General features: G+C 52.7%; 1 protein-coding gene across 5 annotated transcripts in view; it reads right to left on the bottom strand.

The window, feature by feature from the left end:
• Window positions 1-1,377: 1,377 nt before the first annotated feature.
• Window positions 1,378-22,133, bottom strand: part of SERPINE2 (serpin family E member 2) — a 62,497-nt gene continuing 41,741 nt past the window's right edge. For all 5 annotated transcript variants that reach the window (XM_072742668.1, XM_072742666.1, XM_072742667.1 and 2 more), the window contains 6 exons: window positions 16,948-17,145; window positions 9,597-9,795; window positions 7,639-7,739; window positions 5,389-5,475; window positions 3,121-3,204; window positions 1,378-2,158 (listed from right to left, as the gene is read on the bottom strand). In XM_072742668.1, the coding sequence (XP_072598769.1) occupies window positions 2,121-2,158; window positions 3,121-3,204; window positions 5,389-5,475; window positions 7,639-7,739; window positions 9,597-9,795; window positions 16,948-17,145 (707 nt within the window). In that variant the 3' untranslated portion in view covers window positions 1,378-2,120. The remainder of the gene's footprint in view (window positions 2,159-3,120; window positions 3,205-5,388; window positions 5,476-7,638; window positions 7,740-9,596; window positions 9,796-16,947; window positions 17,146-22,133) is intronic.

Raw genomic sequence — 22,133 nt, 5'->3', positions numbered from 1 at the left:
TTAATTAAGGAAAGCGATTACCGCCCCCAGGCCCCTCACACCACTTTCCTTTCTCTCCTGGCTAACCAAAGTACCCATCCTTGAACAGTTGGAACAGCAAAGCACAGCCCGCTTGACAGATAAGAATCACAAATGACAAATTGTTGGAGTGTTGAGTGTGAAGTTTTAATGTTAATGTATAAAGAGTGATGAATGAGTAGAGCTCATAGGTCTTTAAAAGAAGTTTTTAAATTCTGATACTTTATTTTTAAAAGATTTTATTTATCCATGAGAGACACACACAGAGAGAGAGAGAGAGAGAGAGAGGCAGAGACATAGGCAGAGGGAGAAGCAGGCTCCATGCAGGGAGCCCAATGTGAGACTCGATCCCAGGACCCCGGGGTCTCGCCCTGGGCAGAAGGCAGATGCTCAACTGCTGAACCACCAAGGGATCCCCCAAGTTCTGATACTTTTTAAAAAAGATTTATTTGGCAGAGAGAGTGGAAGAGCACAGGCAGGGGGAGCGGCAGGCAGAGGGAGATGGAGAAGCAGGGAGCCTGATGCGGGGCTGACCCCAGGACCCCGTGGGAGGGCAGATGCTTCACCGACTGGGCTGCCCGGGCGCCCCAAGTTTTGATACATATTTTAAACCATTCTGATTAAGATGACTCAGACCTTTAGGAAATGAGTAAAGCAGAAGCGATGACCACAAATCGGGCAAATAAAAAATGGTGACCTTAAAATCGTGAGGAGTTCTCCAAAAACAAAACGAAAAATCTTGTCCTATCAGGAAACAGACACTCCAGCCGATCACCAAGAGCGAAACATGCACTGGTCACTCTGTGTTCAAAGTGTCTCAGGACCCAGTGCCCTCATTTTGCTGAAAACCCTGCTCTTTGCTGGGAACACCCAGAGCCCTGGCCTGGGGGAGCCACTGCCGGGACGTGGCTGGGACTGCACGGTAGCTACACCTCTGCGCCTGGGTGGTGGCCTGCAAGCTGGGGCTGCAGCAGGGGACGAGCTGGGTGGCCTGCAAGCTGGGGCTGCAGCAGGGGACGAGCTGGGTGGCCTGCATGACAGGGAGAGGCCAGGGCCTTTGGGTTGACTTGCCCACGTGCAAAGGTTAGTAGAAGTTTCAGTATTTTTATTTATTTTTTAGTTATTTATTTTTAAAGATGTATTTATTCATGAGAGACACAGAGAGAGGCAGAGACACAGGTAGAGGGAGAAGCAGGCTCCATGCAGGGAGCCCGACGTGGGACTCGATCCCAGGACCCCGGGATCATGACCTGGGCCAAAGGCAGATGCTCAACCACTGAGCCTCCCAGGCATCCCGAAGTTTCAGTATTTCTAAAGGGCTCCGTTTCTTCCGTCGTATTTTCAATCACAGGGAAAGGATTTTTTTTTTTTTTTTACTACTCATAACACTTTATTTTTACTTTGTACAAAATACAAAAATGCAAATCCAAAGAGTACAGACCAGTAGTGACAGGCACACTGCACAACAGCAAACCTTGTCTAGCAAGACATTAGTTTTTTAAACTTTATTTTAGTGAATACATGCATTATATAAAACAACAACAACAAAAACACACAAAGAGGCTAGAGATTTCACTATTTCTACCCCCAAAATAATGCTTACTATCAAGACTTTGGATGGGACCAAAACGAAAGAATTAAAACGGCCAATAATATTCTTTTCATAAAAAAGTAGAAGCTACCATAAAATGTGTTGTTGCAGGTGGGTTTTTTTTTTTTTTTCATTTTTCCCCCTCCTATCACACTGATTAAATCTCTTCTGAAATGCCACACATGTAAACAAAACAAAACAAAACTCCTGAACTGGACAGTAAATACTCAAGAGGGTTAGCTCAGTAGTTTAAAGGATTTTTTTTAGACCTTTTTGAAGCCTTTCTTTTCATTTGTCAGTACAGTGCTCCAGCCGGCCGCCCCTTTTTCCCTTTGATAAATCTCCCAGAACCGAAATGCCTGCGTCACTCAGTCTCTGTTCCTAAGAACTAGTTCTGAAAAAAGAGAGTAATGTACAAAAATATTTAACTGAACTGTGAAAGATGCAGGAAAAGAGTCTTGTTTTCGCCCCAAAGGAGCCTTTGCTCTGCCTGGTTTCTCTCTCACACTCTTCAGGGTTTGTAGATCTGCCCCATGAACAAGACGGCACCTGCAGGGTTAAAGCAAGGCATAACTCCATGAAAAACATTCCTAGAATAAGCTAGAAGGCGTGTTTCAGGGACAGTCCCTGGGCTGCGATGAACCAACCTACTGTTCTCAAGCACCGCGGTCCAAGAAAACCTTCTGCAGTGATGGAAATGGTCCGTATTCCCATTGTCTGACACAGTAGCCACTACCCCCACATGGCCCTTGAGCCCCAAAAACATGGCCTAAGAAACTGAATTTCAAATTATATTTCATTTTTCATTAATTAAGAGTTACAGTCAAATAGCCACATGTGGCCTGAGGCTCCTGAACTGGACTGCGGCGACGTCACAGATGCCACGGGACAAAAGGATGACGAACCAGGTTGTGCTACTGATTTAAAAAAGGGTAGATGCTGAAATGTGGGAGTCTCTACTCTGGACCAACGTGAAGCCAACCTCCTTCCACAAGGACAACCTTCCTTACTCCCCAGGATTGGGCCACGAGCTAGAAACTACTGTTATTTGCGTTTTAGAGATGAAGCTAAAAGGGCAGAGCCAACCTCAAACCTATGACTTACAGAGCCAAGACCCATCGAATTAACAGTTCTCGGGCCGTGACAATAGCGGGGGCTTACGGAGGTTGAGGACATGTAGCTTCTTATAAAATTTAACTGCTGCATTTACAAAAATGTGGACAAAAAAATCAGTAGCTGTCAAAAATCCCCACCAGGGCTGCGGAGCTTGCTATCTACGCCAAAACCCAACAGGACCAATAAACCTAAAATCAGTGTTTAGAAGATTCTATTACACTCCAGAAACAGAGCTGCGGGCTTCTTCTTCTCTCCTCGGGGGGGGGGGGGGGGGGGCTTCTATTCCTCAGTGTTGGCGACCGTTGAGGGAAGAGAAGCGGGGCTGGGGCTGGCTTGGGTCCACAGCCTGGCTCCACGGCCTGGGCCTGCGAACACCGGGAGGGAGGGACCCTTACCTGTGGGATTGTGTCGGATGAAAAACAGGAAAGGCCGGTCCACTATGAACCAGGGAGGTGACGACCTTGCGATGAGAATCGCGGCTACGGGGGAAAGAAAACGTGTTGTACACCCGGTGGAGGCCGCGGCCGGCCGGCGTGGGGCTGCTCCCGCCCGGTCCACGCGGCCACCAACCTCTCTAATGAGTGTCCTCGCTCGGAGGGGTTTATGGCCGTTAAAGGACAGGAAGCCTATTACATTCTCCTGGAAAGGTGCTTGTCACTGGAACACCCGCTGCACGCTCACTGTTACTATTTGCTGTTCTTTTTTTTTTTTTTTTTTTAAGATTTCATGTATTTATCCATGAGACACCCAGGGAGAGGCAGAGACCCAGGCCGAGGGAGAGGCAGGCTCCCTGCAGGACCCCACGCGGGACTCGATCCGGACCCGGGGTCCCGCCCTGGGCCGAGGGCCCTGCTCGGCCGCTGAGCCCCGGGGCGCCCCTGAAGCTGTGCTGCACGCTCACCACCCACCGTGCTGGGGCCCGGCCCGCGGGCCTCGCCACATCCGTCCTGCGCCCGCCTGTCAACCGCCTCCCCTGTGCCTCTGCGCCCGGAGGCCTCTTCCCCTGGGTCTCGGGCCCGGGCCGCTGTTCCAGCCTGTGTGCAGACGGCCCCACGCAGAGTTCCGAGGGCCCCGGGGCCCAACACGCTTCCTCCGCTCGGCCAGGCGGTCCCCCTTCCCGAGCCTGGGACAGGGCCCTGTGCTGCGGTGAGGCTCCCCGGCCGAGCTGAAACCCCATTAGGTCGGTGGGCCTCGGCGGGACTGTGCCCCGAGGGCCCTGCACTGACACCCCAAGCCCCAAGATACTTAAGTCTGCTCGAGGGCCCGAGGGTCCCCAAGACGGGGCAGCCGGGCACACAGCGGCGAGCACACAGGCAGGGCGACCTCGGGGGCCGTGGGGAGGGCTGGGGGGGCGCCCTCCATCCCAGAGGGGACTCCTGCAGCTCGGGCCCGCCCGCCCCCCGCAGAGCCCTGCCCGTGACCCAGCGGTCACGCTCGGGAGAAGCCCACTGGGCTTGGGGCCACCGTCTTCACGTTCTCGCTAAGTGTCCCCTGAGCGCCCCGCCAACTGCACCAGGCCCCGTAGTTACCCCGATGGGCAAAATAGGTCAGTAACTGGAAATTCGGCTCTGACTTAGAATTACCCAGAAAGAAGACGAAAGGCGTCTTAAAAATCCTAAGGACTCTTAGTGGAGGCCTTTGTGTGTAGCGCTATTTTAAAGCGTTACAAATTAAATGTTTATTCTAGAAAGGCAATAAAGTGTCTATTTGGAGCAGAAGCGGTGCCCCTTAATGACCAGAAATATGTGACCCGCTTACAACCCCGGCTGGGCCGCCGGACCTCCTCCCCCGGCGTCAGGTGGGCAATTAGGGGCGCAGGCGGCAGCCTACACCCAGGTCTGTTTTCTCCTCCCTTATGTAAAGCACAGGAGAGAGCAGACGGGGTGTTCTGCTCACCCAGGGAGCTGCAGGGCCCGTGCTGTCCACCCCCGGCGGCTACACCCGCTGCCCGCTTCAACTCTAGAGCGGGCTCGAAGCTTCCAGAGTAGGGCTCAGCCACCAGTGTCCCCGGGGCTGGTCTGATGGTCAGATCCCACTTTTAGAAATAAAGCTTCTCAGGGCCCCGGGGGCTCAGGGGTTGAGCATCTGCCTTCTGCCCAGGGCCTGACCCTGGGGTCTGGGGATTGAGTCCCCCATTGGGCTCCCTGCAGGGAGCCTGCTTCTCCCTCTGCCTGTGTCTTTGCCTCTCTCTCTGTGTCTCTCATGAATAAACAAATAAAATCTTTAAAAAAAAAAAAAGAAAAAAGAAATAAAGCTTTCCTGGGACGCAGCCATGCCCATGGGCTTAGCGCTTTATAGGAAAACACTGTCCACTCTTGTCTGGGGGAACGTCCTGGGGAAAGGCACACACTGAGGGCTCTACTGAAGGAAACAGTCAGAGCCTCCAGGAGGTGGGTCCTCACTGTCTACATTCACCTCCACCATCACCTGGGGGGGAGCCCACATGCCCGGGGTGGGGGGTGGTGGTTCATTACATTTGCTGAGGGATGGGAGAGCCTCACCCCTGGCCCCTGCCCCAGCCCCCTGGCCCCTGTCAGCCCCTGGCCCCTGCTCCAGCCCCTGTCCCTGCCCCCTGTCCCCTGCCCCAGCCCCCTGGCCCCTGTCAGCCTCTGGCCCCTGCCCCAGCCCCTGTCCCTGCCCCTGACTCCCAAGTCCGATCTTACTTGTTGCTGCTGAAGCTTTGGTTCCGTCTTCGCTGACTTCGATTTTTGCTTTCTGCAAGATGTGAGACACGTGCAGGTTTTCTGACCCTGTTTCCAGAAAAGAAACCAGACACAGCATTTATGTGATAGGCGGGCCATCTGTTGGGCTGGGGAAGGAAGGTAACTTCCAATCCATGGCAATTTCCGGTTCTTGAAAGGTGTCAGGAGAAGCGACCTCTTACAGTCTGGTGATTGAAGGCTGGAGGGTGACTGTCACCTGCCGTGAATTTCAGTCTCTGCTAAGCGAACTGTGATACCACTTCCGAGGAGGGCAACACCCGCCCTGAAAGCGTTTGGGCCTCTAGCAATTCAACTCTGACCCCTGAGAATTGCATAGAGAAATAAGAAGAGCAGAGCTTTAAAAAGGAAGCCTGTTTTCCAAGAAGCAGCAAGAGACAATATTATTTGTCACTCACAGAACGTCACGTCCGGAGAGGATTTCAGATGGCACCTGTGGACGGGTAAGCTGAGGGCCGGAGTGTTAAGAAATCCGCCCTCAGATCATGTGGCTGGTTATTGGGAGAGGACGTGCTGGCTCCTCACAACAAAAGCTACTCGGCACGTGGCTGGATTAGTGAGAGGAGTGTGAGGAAGGTTCAGAACCAGACTCAGAACGGCAATTGTGCCTCAGGAACCTTCTAGTGAACTCCCTTTCCTCCCCAGCACAGCCTTCTCACCCCAGCAATTCTCACTGGCTATAGCATTAGAGGAAAATGCAAACGGAAGTTAACGTTGGCCTTGATGGGACGAAGATCTGGAGGAAGAGGGAAAAAGCGCCTTCCTTGTCACTTGGTTTTCAACTGTCTGCACCGGCGCGGGGCTCCAGCTCGGACGATGGGGAACGAGGGGGATGTCTGCAGGCCGTAGGTACCGGCAGGTTAAACATCAGACCCCAGGAGAATCTCAGGCACCTGGTCGCCCGCCCAAGCACCTGCAAACTCCCCAGAGCCACTGTGCGGAACACGGGCCACAGAAGAGAACCCAGGAGGGGAAAGCGCAGGTTGAAACGATGCTCTTCAACTTCCCTGAGCTGAGGAGTCCTGCTAACGCGATTCCGATTTGGTCTGTCTGGGTGACACTCAAGACTGTCCCCTTCAAACAAGCCCCCAGGGGATGCTCACGTTGCTGGCATGGGGATGAGTTTGGTCGTCCAAGGACCAAAGAGCGTCAGAACATCCCTTCAGCTGCACGTCCGCCAGGGAGGTCAGGTGTGGCCCTGGGATGGGTGCACAAGTGCTCACCTGCAGGCCTCCCAGGTTAGTGATGAACTTCCCGAGGGGAGGAACACAAAAGGAGCACAAATAACGTCTAAGCCATAACTTTTCTCTGGAAGGAGGCTGCCGTGCTCCAACCGAGAAGGACCAAGAACTGACGATTGAACATCACTCCAGGGGAAGGTACATATGTTGGCAAACGAAGCGATACGATGCTAGCTTCGTCTTAGATGCTTTGGCAAAGAACGGTTCTAATCAGACCCCTATGAATTTATATTATTTAGGGATAATGGGCATTAAACGCCGAAACACGTATCCGGACATACTGCTTGCCTGTTACGGTTTGATGGAAGCAAGTGTCTGAGAGTTTAAAAATCTTGATTTTTTTCAAACAGGGGAATAATTTGTGTCTGATAAAGAAAGACTGACATCTAAGTAAGAGCTAAATTTTTAGGTAATAAAGACGATACACGAAGGTCTTTATCTGTAGAGTCACTTGGGCCTCATGTGAAACGTGCGTGTGAAACGTAGGGATGAATGATTTCTGCTGATTTAAAGGACTGACGATGAACAGCAGCATTTGGTGATAAATCAGATTAAATCTTGGAGAGTTTTAGGGCAGCATACTCCTAATTTGGATCTTTTCTTTCTTTTTCTTAAATTTTAAAGATTTATTTATTTATTTATTTATTTATTTATTTATTTATTTATTTTGATTTATTTATTTTAGAAAGAGAGAGAGAGAGAGAGAATTTGCGCAGGGGGAGGAGGAAAGGGAGAGAGAATCCTTAGACTCTGCACCGGCCTGGAGCCCAACACGGGGCTCGATCTCACAACTCTGAGTTCATGACCTGAGCCAAAAATCAAGAGTTGGATGCTTAATGGACTGAGCCACCCAGGCGCCCCTGACCTTTGCTTTCTGAAAAAAAAAAAAAATCAGAGACCCAGCTTGCAACACAGTCCTCAAGTTAAAGAATGAGTTTTAAATTGAACCTACTTGTTATTTTTGCAAAATTTGCTTTTGATGGATCAAACATCTCTGTGATGCCGAGAGCTTTCAGTGGCTCCTTCAGGTCTGTTTGTGCTACGGCTGTGAACCTGGCAGGAAAGGAGAAAATAAGGGGGGAAATAATTGTACCATAAAAGATGTAAAATGATATAATCAGCCCGGGTGGGGGAATGTTGATAAACCGATTTCTTTTTTAAGTGCGCTCTGAATACCAATCTAAATGATATCCTAAGCTGTAGTTCCAAGATCTAAGTAGAGAGCAACACATCTCTCAGACACTTAGCTGGCAAAATGAGCAGGAACCCAGCAACCCTGAACAAGGGTAGCCTGACCCTCAGGTGCAACCACCCTCCCTCCCCCATTCCAGTTCTCAGGGAGATCTGCAGGAGCACTTTCCTTTACGCTGAGGGGGCAATACCTGGAATATTGAGTGGGATGTCTACAGATTTCCCCCATTTCCAACCAAATGGCTGTCATCATGGCTGCCGTAAAAATGATCCTTGTTGGTATCAGGGATGGTCAAGGGAGGAGACACATTCCTGCTCATTCTCGTCGGGATTTTTAAAGCATTTTACTATCAAGATAGGAACAAACCTCAGGCATCGGTGACAGTGCATTCTATTTGGGGGTCACGAGAGTTTCTTGGATTCCTGTGATCTGGCCTGACGGCCCTACTGACGTAAATGCCAGCCGTCGAACTTATCGTCAGAGGATGTTTCACCAGGTTTTCTCCCATTTGGCGGAAGAGCATTAAGGGTAGGTGAGCAGATTTCCATCGCAGATGGGCTCTAATGATCATTTACCATTATAATTGTGCTTTACCTGTCATGTCCTCCTATCTGCACACCTACCACGTTACTCATTTATATCATGTGCTGCCTACGTGAAGGCTCATTTCCACAATGAAAGAAAGTCTTGGGAGGATTCCTAATCCTTGTTATGTGTGTGTGCACTCCTCTGATTATATTCAGCGACTGGAGAATTGAAAGCTATTAGAACTGGAAGGTATCTCCCCCCCCCACCCCCGCCCCCAAGACGTGGCTGGTTGAAAGCTCTGGGCATTGGGTAGCATGATCACAGACAGGGGATGTTCACTGCCCATTTCACAGATCTGGGTAAAGTATTCAGAAATTTAGGAATTCAAGCAGAATCTGGGATTACTTGCCCTTTGTTTTTTGTTTGTTTGTTTGTTTGTTTGTTTGTTTTTAAAGATCTTATTTATTTATTCACGAGAAACACAGAGACAGAGAGGCAGACACACAGGCAGAGGGAGAAGCAGGCTCCATGCAGGGAGCCCGATGTGGGACTCGATCCCAGGACCCCGGGGCCACGCCCTGGGCTGAAGGCAGATGCTCAGCCACTGAGCCCCCCAGGTGTCCCTGCCCCTTGGTTTCGAGTCATAACAGTTCAAATTCCACCAATATTGCACATTTAGGGTGTAATAAAGAACTGCCATAGTATGACGCTAGTGTAAGACCTCTGCCTAGATGGTTTCAAGTATTTCCTTACTATGTAGATTTTGGACCTTGGTCTTCAGGAACTTCCAGCTAATACTTAAGAAGACGGACATGACTCTCCTAATCAAACCACTGGAAACACTCCTAACCTGTACTGTGTCGTTATATGTGCGTTTTTCAGTCTTTTGAACAAAACCAGATGTGTGAAAATCCCTCAAAATGGTACAAGGACCTTGAGGTCTTGGAGACTCAGAGGTCAGGCTGCCTGCGTCCCTCCTCTCCCATTATCCTTAACGCTGCACATGAGATGCATGGGGGGGGCGGGGAGGAAGCTTCTACAAAGGCAGAACCTTGTATTCCCACTGCACAATTTCTGCAAAGTCGATCAGGCTTTGGGAGCTAGGATGTGCCATTCCTTAGCCTCACGTTGTCCGTTACCGGGCGCTGAGCACTCCCGTGGTTTTCCCGTCAGGGGCGGGGAGCACTTACTTGGGCAAGATGACCTGCACCCTCTTGGGCACCATGGCGCTCATCCAGCTGTCTATGGTCTTGGTGCTGATGTGCGGGATGAGGGCCGACAGCGGGGTGGAGCTCTCGGTGGGCAGCGCGATCAGCATGCTGATGCTCTCGCCGTGGTAGGGGAGCTCAATGAAGTTGTACCAGAGATCGTTGGGGGTGCTCGTGGACCCTAGAGAGATCAGAGGCAGGTTCAGGGTGTCCCTGGCGATTCTGGAAGCGGCCCGAGTGTCTCTGGGCACGGGGGCAGCTTCCGGGGCAGAGGGCGACTCCCTTTTCCGAATAGTTTCCTTGGAAGGACAGAGATAAAGACGCCGCGTCCTTCCTTGGTGGAGCGTCCTCTCCCTTCCACTGACACCCGCCTTCGCAAAACGCCCTCGGGTGCCACTAAAATGACCTGACCTCGCGGAGCAGAATCCCGCAGACGCTGAGCCTGACCCTGGGGGCCCAGGAAGGGGCACCACTGCCCCCGCCGGGGTGCGCTCAGCCCGCGCAGGGAGGGGGGCAGTCTTGGGGTTTAGGGCCCCGCGAGCCGCCGGGCCCCATGAGGTGGCACAAGCCGTTCCGTCTCCGGCCGGGAGGCCCCAGTTAGAGACGTGGACTTGCCAAGGCGCGCGGGGGGCTGAGCCGGGAGGCCCTGGGCCGACTCGGGTGTCTGCACGCACCGAGCCCCCCGCCCTCCACCGGCCCAGTCCCACTCTCCTTGCCCAATCTGGTAACTGTCCCCGTGGCTTCTGGAGACCTCCTGCTATTGGCACTTGCTAATAGCAACCTGGGGACAATTTAGACCCAGCACTTCTCAAAACGTGGGTCATCCAGAGAAGACAGGGCGGCGTGACACGTGGAGGCAGGCTCCCCGCAAGTCCCTAACCCGCACCAGCGCCAAGGCTGAGCGCCCGCTGTCCCCCTTGCCGGCGACTGGACGGGACTGTCCTACCCCGCCCGGTATCCGCAGCCCCACTCCACGCAGGCCGGGCTGGGGGGAGTTGGGGCGCGCGCCCTGGTGCAGGGGGGGGCGCCCGGGGAGTTGGCCCGCGACCCTCACGGCAGGCCCGACACCAGCCGGCCATCAGTGCGGAGGGAGCACCATCCGGGGACGCCGCAGGATGCCGCAGCCAGCGACCCGCGCTTGACCTCCCGCCCGCTGGAGGATGGAGGCGCAGGCCCTGGGCGGCGGCCCCGGGGGCATCGGGGGCATCGGGGGCATCGGGGCAGAGGCAGGGCAGGTGCCTGCAGGGCCCCCCTCGGCTGCCCCGCCCCAGACCTAGGGGACCACGCTCAAGAGGGGAGGGCGAGCTTCTCTCACGGTTCCCGTGTCTTCTTGGGGGAAGGCGCCGGCCAGTCACCGTGGTGACCCGGGCACTTCAGTGAGCCGGCTCTGGGGGGGGACCCCGAGGCTCCCCCGAGCTCCCGCCTTTGTCAGCAGCGAGCAAATATGATACAGAGTAGCCAGGCCGCTCGGGCCTGTGAGCCGCGGCTGACGTGGGAGGCCGTCCTTCGGGAAGGCCGTGGGCTGCGACTACCCGCGGCCACCCCACGTGGCCACCCCACGCGGCCACCCCACACGGCCCGGCCCGGCCCTGCTGCTCAAGGCCGGTTCTGGCTGGGGGCTGCCTAAGAAGCAAGGACGGGACCCGGGAAGCTTCCGTCTACTTTGTGGGACACGACGGTATCAGCAGAACCTGGGAAATCAGTGGGGGAGTCAGAGAAACACCCCTTGCGGCTGAGCCCTTCCGTCTCCCGGGGGCCCCCACTCGGGCAGCGCGGTTTGGGAAGTGGTGGCTTACGGATTGCTTCGGGCCGTGGAATAAGGACCGGGGGGCGGCAGCCGTTGGCCACTTCTGGAAGAACTGGGGTCGTGGATAATGAGAACATAGGAGCCGGGTGTGTCTTCCACGGGGGCTGGGGGGGGGGCAGCATCCGGCTCCTGCGGAGAGTCTGGCCTCCACTGGTGACACCATTAGCTGACCAGTAACACGAATAACCACTATTTTGCACCCAGTCACTCACATTTACTCAATGATGCGTTTTTCCGTGGCCCCATTTGTGCTTTTTCCTTTTTTAAAGATTTTATTTACTTGAGAGAGAGAGAGAGAGGGAGAGAGAAAATCTCACGGAGACTCTGTGCCAAGCCCAGAGCCCAACGTGGGGCTCGATCCCACAACCATAAGACCATGACCTGAGCCAAAACCAAGAGCCAGACGCTGACCCGACTGAGCCACCCAGGTGCTCCCACTTCTGATCACAGGGGCTGATGGCAAACGTGGGCCGGGACACCTGTGTGCAGACTCTGTCCGTGCTTATCTGTGCCGGCTGCCTGGGAGCGAGGGACCAAACAACCGCCCTCCTCTCCGGACCTGATCGCTAAAGGGCGAGATGTCTCAGCACCATCTCACAGAGGACCAGGGCCGAGGGTAAACACATGGGATCTGGAGTTCTAGGATCTGGGTTCAAATCCCGCCTCTTCTGACCCACCGGTTCCAGGTACTGGGCAAGTTGCTGGACTCCAAGGCTTGGTTTCCTTTATCTGCAAGATGGGCTGGTGGTGCGTGGCCCGGAGGGCTTCCCTGGAGATTCAAGGGGACCGGACGTGCAGCACAGTGCTCAGCACGGGGGCTTGAACATAGGAAGGGCGTCCCTCTACGGATGGAAGGAGCTTCGTAAGATACTTGTCTCCTGGGGCGCTCGGTCACTCAGCTCGGGGCTCGGGCAGGTGAGACGCAGCCTCAGTCCAGCGAGAGGAAGCCCGCCTGCTGCAGCGGGCCCGGCTCCCGGGCGGAAGGGCTCAAGCCGGCCGGGGGACTCGGAGCCTCGGGTCGGGGCAGGGAGCCTGCCTTTCCCTCACCACGTCCCGCCAGGCTCTCCACGTGTCAGCACCTGGGAAGCCACCCAAGGGCTCTTCATTGATGCTGGAGCAGAGAAAGATGTGAAGGGAGCAGGTTCACTCACGCGAGAGAGGGGGACGCGGAGGAGAAGGGTCTCCTCTTAGACGAAGGGGGATCAACAAAACTTTACTGAGAACAGGCAAAGAACCAAGTGCCAAAAACATGGAGAAGATTTAGCACCTGCTGTAAGCGGTACTTGGGGGATGCCCCAGGTGTTCTGGAAGGCCCCCAGGGTACTCGGATCCTTCCTAAGTCCCGCGGGGGAGGAGGTAGCGAGACTCCCTGAATGTTAACGACCCCTCTTGGCCTCGTGCACCGAGAGAGTATTTTAAACGTTGAATATCGGGAAAACCCTACAGGTGAGGATCCCTCCAGTTACCCTCTACTACAGGTGGCTCTAGGGGTTTCCTGAGCTCTCGGGGAACTGTTTTCGGTTGTACTTTGGAAGGGACTGGAATGGGGCCTGGAAACAAGCAGCAGACCTACCGCGCCGCGTCGTGACGGGTCCGCATTCCAGCTGGGGCACAGCGGGCTTGGGGACAGCTGATGGGGGGAAGGTGCGGGGGAATCAGCTGGGCGAGCAGAGGGGCCGCCGCTGGGGACACGGAACGTGGCGGGAGAACCAGATGCGTGAGGACGGGAATACATTTCGTCTGCGGAACTAAGACTTCAGGGACAGCCACGCAGGCAGGTGACGTGGGGAGGCAGGAGTAGCACCCGGGGGAGTGGAGGCCGGAAAAATGCAGGATATTCGTGTATCTATTTACATAGGTACACACACGCGCGTATGTATGCTTGGGATTCTCTGTGGTCTTTTTTCAAAGCAAAGTCTTTAATGTCTGAATTCATGGCCATAAACATAAAAAAAAAAAATTGTAACGGTTTTTGACTCAGCCACTCCTATCCAAGGGAGGTGCCTTTATAAATTCTGACTCAGTTTCTACAGATTTACATACAAGAGTGCTCACGAAGTGCTCACGGCGTGAGAAAGGTAATGATATGTATAATAATATAATATTATCGGGACGCCCGGGTGGCTCCGCGGTTTAGCGCCACCTTCGGCCCAGGGCCTGATCCTGGAGACCCGGGATCGAGTCCGTCAGGCTCCCTGCATGGAGCCTGCTTCTCCCTCTGCCTCTCTCTCTGTCTCTCATTAATAAATAAATAAAAATCTTAAAAAATATGTAATAATATTAATAATAGCATATTACATATGTTCTTATATATTTTTGTTTCATTATTTATGTTTTATATTTATATTATGTATTTTATTATATATGATTACATATATTACATAATAATATGACAATATCCACAGGATACTTGACTACATTTGGACCATGGAATATTACAGAGATGAAGGGATCAAGTAAATCCACGTGAATCGACAGGAAGTTTTCCACGACGGGCTGTCTAATGCATAAAGCACGTTAAGGAAGGGCGGTCACAGCGTGACCCTGCGTGTGCACAAAGGCCCCAGAGCCGTATTTTGTGTGTCCACACGACAGGTCTCCGGGAAGAGACCTGCTGCTAAGTAAGGGTTCTTACCCCGGGAAACGGGAGCACAGGACAACATTTACTTTCTGCCTCATTACGATGGCTTATTTGTAGATTTTGCAATGAGCCCGGGATATACGTCTGCAAAAAAGATTTCAGGGGCACCTGGGGGGGGGGGGCTCAGTCAGTTCAGCATCTGCCTTTGGCTCAGGTCAGGATTCCGGGGTCCTGGGATCGAGCCCTGCGTCAGGCCTCTCCCTCTCCCTCTGCCCCTGACTCCCTGCTCACGCTCCCGCTCACGCTCTCTCGCTCTCTCTCAAATAAATCTTTACAAAAATAATATAAAGATTTCAAGAGGGGATCCCTGGGTGGTTCAGCAGTTTGGCGCCTGCCTTTGGCCCAGGGCGCGATCCTGGAGACCCGGGATCGAGTCCCGCGTCGGGCTCCTGGCATGGAGCCTGCTTCTCCCTCTGCCTGTGTCTCTGCCTCTCTCTCTCTCTGTGTGACTATCATGAATAAATAAATAAATCTTTAAAAAAAAATAAAGATTTCAAGGGCCTTTTTTTTTTTTTTTTAAATTAGAAGAACATCTTTCCTCAAAGTGCTTCTACCTTATGGCAGTTGGAAGGGCTCCCCCCTTGTTCCGCCTTCCACCCTCTCTTCCTACTGCTGTTCCGAGATCTCGGCAGCATCTTGGGGGGATGGTCAGGGGACCGACATGTGGGATGGCAGCCGAGTTTCCGCAGGGACAGGGCACGTGGTGAGGCCCAGGACGCGGGGACGGGGGCTGCAGAGGCGGCACAGGGAGCCCCACGGCCCACGGGGACGGGGAGGGCCGAGGGCTGAATTCAGGGCAGGCCAGTCGGGCCGCAGGAAGACACGGGACACGGAGCGGCTCACGGAAAAGGAGCGTCACGACGGGCGTGCTTCCAGAGCGGGAGAGCAGAGGCCCCTGAGGACGGACTGCAGCACCCTGGGCGACAGATGTCACCCGACGCGGGCTGGGAGCCGACAGCGAGCGCTCGTGGCGCACCTGCTGACCCAGCCAGCGGACACCTTCCTGCAGGGACCCGGAGGCCGCGTCCCACACCCGGTCCCCCCGCATCCCGGTCACCGGCCAGCTCACCCCACGGCCACGGGAGCCCCGATGCAGCCTCGGGGGGCTCGCGCCGGGAGCAGAGGGCGGAGGCCACGGGGTGAGGGGAGGACACCCAGCCTGCTGCCGCTGGTAGCAAGGTCCCCGAGCAAGAAGGCACAGCCGTGACCGTAAGGCACACGCGGGGACGGGCGGTCCTGACGGAGAGATACCCAGGGAGGCAGCTCCCTCCCCAGGAACGAGCCACGTAGTCAAGGAAACCTGTTCCTTTCCCGTGAAAACAAACAGTGAGGTCTCACAGGAAGGTCTACGGGATCCTGGCGTCTGTATCTTTAACTCCTGACATTCATTTTTCAGCAAGAGAAACATAAAATTGAGGCCCTTCACTTTTAGGTGTTTTGTGTGTGGATTCTTTTTTCTTTTCTTTTTTTTTTTAATTAGAACAGAGAATGTGTATGAAGATTGGCCTGAAATAAATGGCTTTGCTTCACCTAGGAGCTGGTGGCCGTGCCAGCGTCCCAGCGAAGTCTTCCTGGCAATGCCAGCTGGGAGCGGAGGCTCGGCCCACCTCTGGAAAGAGGGAATGACTTTGGGGCAAAAAGAGCCTTTTATTATTGTCAGTTGCTGAGCACACTGTCTTTCCGCAGGGCTTTCAAATACGTATTCTCTTCAAAACAAAACATTTGAGTGAATGACAAAATTTTACCTAGCAGCCTGGTGAATGGTAAGCAAGAAGGACAGTGGCTTTGTCTGGGGCACCCCTCACCCGAGCCATCCCTTAACTTAGAGAATCACGCGGCCGGCAAAACACGGCGCAGGGCTGGACGCACAGACCGACCGTGCAGAGGTGATACTCGGGTCCCACGTGTTCAGGCTCAGACTGGAGACACAACCGCTAACTTTCAGAGGGAAAAGATCAACTTAGGTTGGACAGCAAGTGCTTCAACGAAACTAGGCTCGAAAAATAATCGTCAGACTCCGTTCGTCAGTGCTGTGGCGATGACAGCAGGGGTCGGTCACTGTTTCCTCGGTCGTAAAACTGACTCGTGCTTTGTTTTAAAAATTTGCAGATTCAAATTAGAGAAAAATAATCATTTGAGATGGATGCCACCAGCGTTCACGTTTCACTGAACATCCTCCAGGACACGTCTCTACAGACAGATGAGTGTGTAGCACGTGTTTTACGTGAACGAGATGAATCGGCACCTGCTGTCCTACCACTTGTTTTCTGGAATCAACCGTATATTGTGTCACTGACAGTATATTCCTACTGACTTGAATCTAAGTCTCTTTATCACATACGTTCCACTATATGTGAGTTTCTGGCTTTTGCTTACTTGCTGGGGTAAGATGATCTTCAGGGTTTAGGTTCCCTGGTGTGGGATTGCCGTCGAGGCTCCAGGAAGCCCCCCGTCCCGCAGCAACTTCTACCTGCGGTGATCGGGGCACCCATGTGCCCCCCCAACCCCCAGAGCCACGACTGGGCTTTGCCAATCTAGTATCTGTGAGACTGGCAAGTGGAAAATAAATCTAATTTTTACTTGTATTTTTCAATTTGGTAAAGTAAGGAAGCCAAGGTGACGTGACGATACACTATGTGCCGAGTGCCTGCTTACACTTCGTATCTTGTGAACTGTCCTCTATCTTTGAATTTCCAACCTAAAAGCCCGTATGTCATGTATTAATACATTACCTTGGTAAGTGGTAAGAAACTTTACCATGAACTTAAAAAAAAAAAAAAAAAAAAAAAAGATCCTGCCCGCCTGTCCCCTGCCCTTTTTAAAATATAAAAGTCAGATCTGCTCTTGGACCAAGCGATCTGGGGCATCGCCAAGCGAACACTTACCGCAGCGGAACACAGAGAGCTGAGCTAGCATGGGCACCTGGTAGGATTTCCCGTCGGCTGCCACAAACGTGCGTTTCTTTGTGTTCTCAGGTTGGAACCGTGATTTCCACAATCCCTTAAAATACACGGCATTGACCAGGACCAGTCTGGTGAGCGCACCATCGATGAGATTTGGGGACAGCAGGTTGTCGATCATGCCTGGGAAGTCACAGAACAAGCAAGGAGAGCTCAGGATCGGCGGTCTGTTTGAGGGCAAAAAGGGCAGTGATGGAGCACGGACAGTCACAAATTAACGGAATTTTTAAAAAGCCTTTAAAAAGGAACTGTTTACCCTTCTGGAACTTTCTCAGTCCTCCCCCTACCTCACTAAAAAATGAAAGCTAAAAAATTGAAGCTAAAATCAGAGAATCTGAAAAGAGCTTAGAGATCCTCTGTTTGGGGGTTACCACAATTTTCATCAAGGAATTCTTTTATAACTGGGGCTCCCGGGTGGCGCAGTCAGTTGAGCGTCCCCCTTCGGCTCAGGTCATGATCCCGGGTCCTGGGATCAAGTCCCGCATGGGGCTCCCTGCTCAGTGGCGGGTCTGCTTCTCCCTCTGCCTCTATCCCGCACCCCCCACAGGCTTGTGCTTGCTCTCTCAAATAATTTATTTTTATTTTTATTTTTATTTTTATTTTTAATTTATGATAGTCACAGAGAGAGAGAGAGAGAGGCAGAGACACAGGCAGAGGGAGAAGCAGGCTCCATGCACCGGGAGCCTGACGTGGGATTCGATCCCGGGTCTCCAGGATCGCGCCCTGGGCCAAAGGCAGGCGCCGAACCGCTGCGCCACCCGGGGATCCCCTCAAATAATTTTTTTTTTAAAAAGCAATTCTTTTATGACTAATTCCCTATGAACCCCATGTCTTAGAAAATTTTACTCATCTAAAGAAGCTACATTTAATTAATGATGGATTTTCCTATCTTTGCTAATAACTGACACGTGCAACTGCCAAGGAGAATTTGCCATCAGAAAACAAGATATGCAGTTGTTGTTTCAACCCCTGGGTGGCTTTAATCCCAGCCAAAAATGAAGCCCTTCGGCCTGTGCAATTTTATCACAGATAAATAGACACAGATAGATAGAGGTGTTGGGCACTCGCCTGGAACCCCTGGGACCACGAGGCCCCACAGCTACCTAAGAGGGGGCTGGAATTCAAAATTAGTGTCTACGTTTATGGGTCAGGTGCTGAGCTAGGTGGTGACATTATAGAGATTAAAAAAAAACGGAGTCTGTCCTTGAAGGCCTCCTGATGTTGAAGGAAAATTTGCTCCACAGAATGTCAAGGACGCTCCATCTTGTTTGTGCCAGGAGGGAAGGAGCTAACAACTGTTCTAGTCTCAGAACGTTCTTTGGGGCCACGGCGATCTTCCTCCAACGCTATCTGTGCTTGAGGGTTCGGGTTTTCCGTAAGGCTCCTTTTGCTCGGTCTTTGAAGATTCGGCTGCGTGTGTGTGTGTGTGTGTGTGTGTGTTTATGAAGGATCACTAACACCCAAAGCAATTTAAAATTAGCTTACTAATTAATTTAAAATCAGTTTAAAACTAAAAATTAGTTTCCTGTAGCTTTTGGCCTCAGCATTAAAAAAAAAAAAAAAAGAAAAAGAAAAAGAAAAAGAAAAAAAAAAGACAACAAAACACCATGTAGAGTCGTAATTCAAATGCAGATTGTAATTCTTTAAATGGTCAGAGTAAACTCAATATTGTTTCTGGAAGAAGCAAGATTATCCAATTCAGCTGGGAGAGCCCTAAAGTCCTCTTAGATGATTTGGGGACAATGTGTCTGGTAAGACATGCCCTTCTATTAATTAATAAAATTACATTTCACAAAAAAAAACAAAAAAAACAAAAACTGGCTCATGCCTGTTGAATATTCGGTAAGTTCAAGAAGATTCGGATGTCCGATAAACAAATGTTTGCATAAGTCGTGGTGGGGGGCGCACCCAGAGGTGGGGGCCCTCTGTAAAAGCTTCCTCACCGCTCCTTACTTGCACAAGGGGCATCGATCCCACCACAGTCAGCATCTGAAGGCAAATACCCCAAGCTACGAGAGGCCACCCTTCCATGCAAGGGCAGCCTCTGTCCTGCGGGAGGGAAGTTAGAACTCGGTGCTCCCGCCGGAGCAAACTCCTTAGGGTTGGCTCCCCGCACTGAAGGTTGTGCCCGGCCTTTGCTGGGAGCATCACCCAGTCCAACCCCCATGCGCCTGTACGGCATAGCTCCGCTCTCTACCTATAAAAGACACCTCCTCCCAAACTCCCAGGACTTTCCATGAAGCTCAACACTCAGCACCACCATTTGCCCGCGGTATTTTGTTCTAGCCGAGTCTGACGTGTCTCTCTCCCCGCAGCTGGACCACGAACCGCACAAGGGCCAAGACCCTGCTGTTCGCTTTTCTAAAAATCAAGCCTATCTCTATGTTCAGCACACAGTTGGTGCTCAATAAGTGTCTAAAGAAATCTCTCCAGCCCTTTCTTTGTTGTGCTAACTAAAGCCTCTGACTGACATGGGTAGGACTAAGGTACAATTAGGGGGCATGAAGAAATAACAAGAAACGGTGAAAAGGTAAGGAATGGATGGTTGAGAAGCAAGGAGGCACGCGGAGGACCCGCCGCCAAGAACACGCATGCAAGTCAACATGCATCCACCCAGCCGTTCAGCCACCCCCTCATCCACCCAGCCACTCGCCCACGCATCCACCCACCCATCCACTAGCCACCACCCATCTTGGGTACCTACCTATCATGTGCCAATGACCATCTTCTAGGTGAGAAAACGAACAAATAAAAAATGAAGCCTCCCCTCAGAAAGCCATGGAGTCCAGAGAGCTGGAGACCGGCACGAGGACGCGGGAAACCGTATGTAATAGTGATAAATACCTCGAAGCAGAAGTTCTCAAAGATGTGAGGGCCATTGAGGGGGGGATCTGATCTGGTTCATGGGTCAGGGAGGGGTTCTCTGAAGCATCACTGTGGACTCACAGGTATAAAAACAGCTGGTGCCTGTTGAATATTCGGTAAGTGCGAGGCACTTGGCTGAATGCTTTATGCACATCAGTTACCTCCCCATTAAAAGCTTAATTTTTTTTTTTTTTTAAAGATTGTATTTATTTATCCATGAGAGACACAGAGAGAGGCAGAGACACGGGCAGAAGGAGAAGCAGGCTCCATGCAGGGAGCCCGATGCGGGACTCGATCCCAGGACCCTGGGATCACGACCTGAGCCGAAGGCAGACGCTCAACAGCTGAGCCCCCGGGGGGCCCCCAAACCTTAATGTCGTTCAAACCATCTTAGTAGGCATCACCATCGCATCTGCATTTTTACAGAGGAGGACTCTGGGGCACAGGGAGGTTAAGAACTTGCCCCGCTTGCACAGCTGGGAAGGAGTGGTCATCTCCCCGGGACGGGCTGGGCCATCTTCCAGATGCGGACTGCTGGATCACCAGGGTCCTCCTGGGCCCTACCAGGTGGGGAAGGGCTTCTCACCCCCGGGGGTGATGTGAAAACAGGTAAGAGGGTTTAGTTGAGTGGCAGGTGGCCAGAGATGCCCCTTGTCTCACCACGTTCCAAACAGTCCCACGTACTAAGGACCCGTCCTGCGGGCTGCAGACGCTTCCCACGCCCCACTGGATATTCGCACCAGCCAGAAGCAGCTCATCATCCTCTGCGCCCAGAACCTCAGCCTTTTTTCCCATGGAAACACCAAGTTATGTGTTCGGGGGCGTGTTCTTAATGTACACGGAATCTTCTACACATGCGACTGCCATGCAAACTGAGTGGAGACTCCTCTTAACTTTGTTCCTGGATTTGCCAAGTATTTTGCACCGTTTTAGAGAAAACTGCTTCAGAAGGACAGGAAGGCAGCTTGTGGTTTTCACGTCACTGGCAGGGCATGCCTGTTCAGCCTGTTGTCGTAGCTGTCAATTCACAATTATTCTAGGAATATGACTGTTTTGTCACGTACTCAGGCGCCGCTGTACCCAAGGGTTTACCCACGGAACCACATTCGTAAATTAGCTTTGTTTTTCCTTGTATTACACTTCAGCATTTCATTAATTAATTTTTTTAAATGCTGTGTATTTGTGGGGCGCCTGGGGGGCTCAGTCGATTAAGCGTCTGCCTTTAGGTCAGGTCATGATCTAAAGGCCTGGGGTCGAGCCCTGGGTTGGTGTCCCCAACTCGGCAGGGAGTCTGCTTGTGTCTTTGCCCCTCCTCCAGTTCATGCTCTCTCTCTCTCTCTCTCTTTCTCTCTCTCTCAATCTCAAATAACCTTTAAACATTAAAAAATTAAAAAACAATAAGAATGAAAATGTTGTGTACTTGCACGTAAGGTTACGTGAGCTGTGAGTTTCATTCCAGAATGGTAGAGTGAATAGTAAAAATCTTTGTTTATAAGGAGGGAGGGGTCTGCAGGGCTGAGAAGCACTGCCCGGGCTTAGCCACACTCCCCTCCCCAAGTTCGGTGAGCAATTGAGTCAATGTGTGTCCACATGGTTTGAACAGTGTCAAGTGGCGCTCCGGTGTGGCCTGCTCTCCCCAGCCGGCGCGGCAGGACGGCTGGCGGGGGCACTGACCGCCACAGCCATGCAGCCCTCCAGCTCTGAGTCCGGCGGCCCGTGGTCCTTAGGCCTCTAGGCCCGGGAAGAGCCACGCCGCCCCTCACATCTGCAGGTCTCCTGATCCCCCTGTGGTTTGGGGAAGGGAGCCTGGGCTGCAGCGTCCAGGATCCCGGGGAGCAGGAGCGCCGTGGATTCCCCAAAACCACTCTGGCTCTCCTCCGCCCTCCGGAGCACTCCTGGCCCGGGGCCTCCCTGGTCTGTCATATGCTCTCGGACGCTTGGGCATGCAAGTCTGACGGTGGAGGCAGCTTGGGGGCACACTCGTTTTAATGCAGAATGCTAGGCCCCTCGCTCACGGGTTCTGATGCAGGAGGTCGGGGGCCGGTGACCGGCACCAGAAACAAACGCCCTGGGTAATTCTGATGCAGGCGCCCGCGGAACCGGGCTTTGAGAAACGACCCGAAGAGCCGGTTTCCTTGCATTCTATCCTTGGGTCCCAGTTGAGTCTCTGGGTCCCTTCCTGTGGCCTTGACTCTACCTCCCATGAGAAAAGGTCCCCCCGTCTCTAGCTGCAGCCTTAACGCCCC

This window comes from Vulpes vulpes, chromosome 16 (genome assembly GCF_048418805.1).
Source record: "Vulpes vulpes isolate BD-2025 chromosome 16, VulVul3, whole genome shotgun sequence".
In the NCBI taxonomy this organism is placed as follows: domain Eukaryota; kingdom Metazoa; phylum Chordata; class Mammalia; order Carnivora; family Canidae; genus Vulpes; species Vulpes vulpes.
The sequence above is the reverse complement of the archived record's forward strand: the minus strand, read 5'-3'. Positions and strand labels throughout refer to the sequence as shown.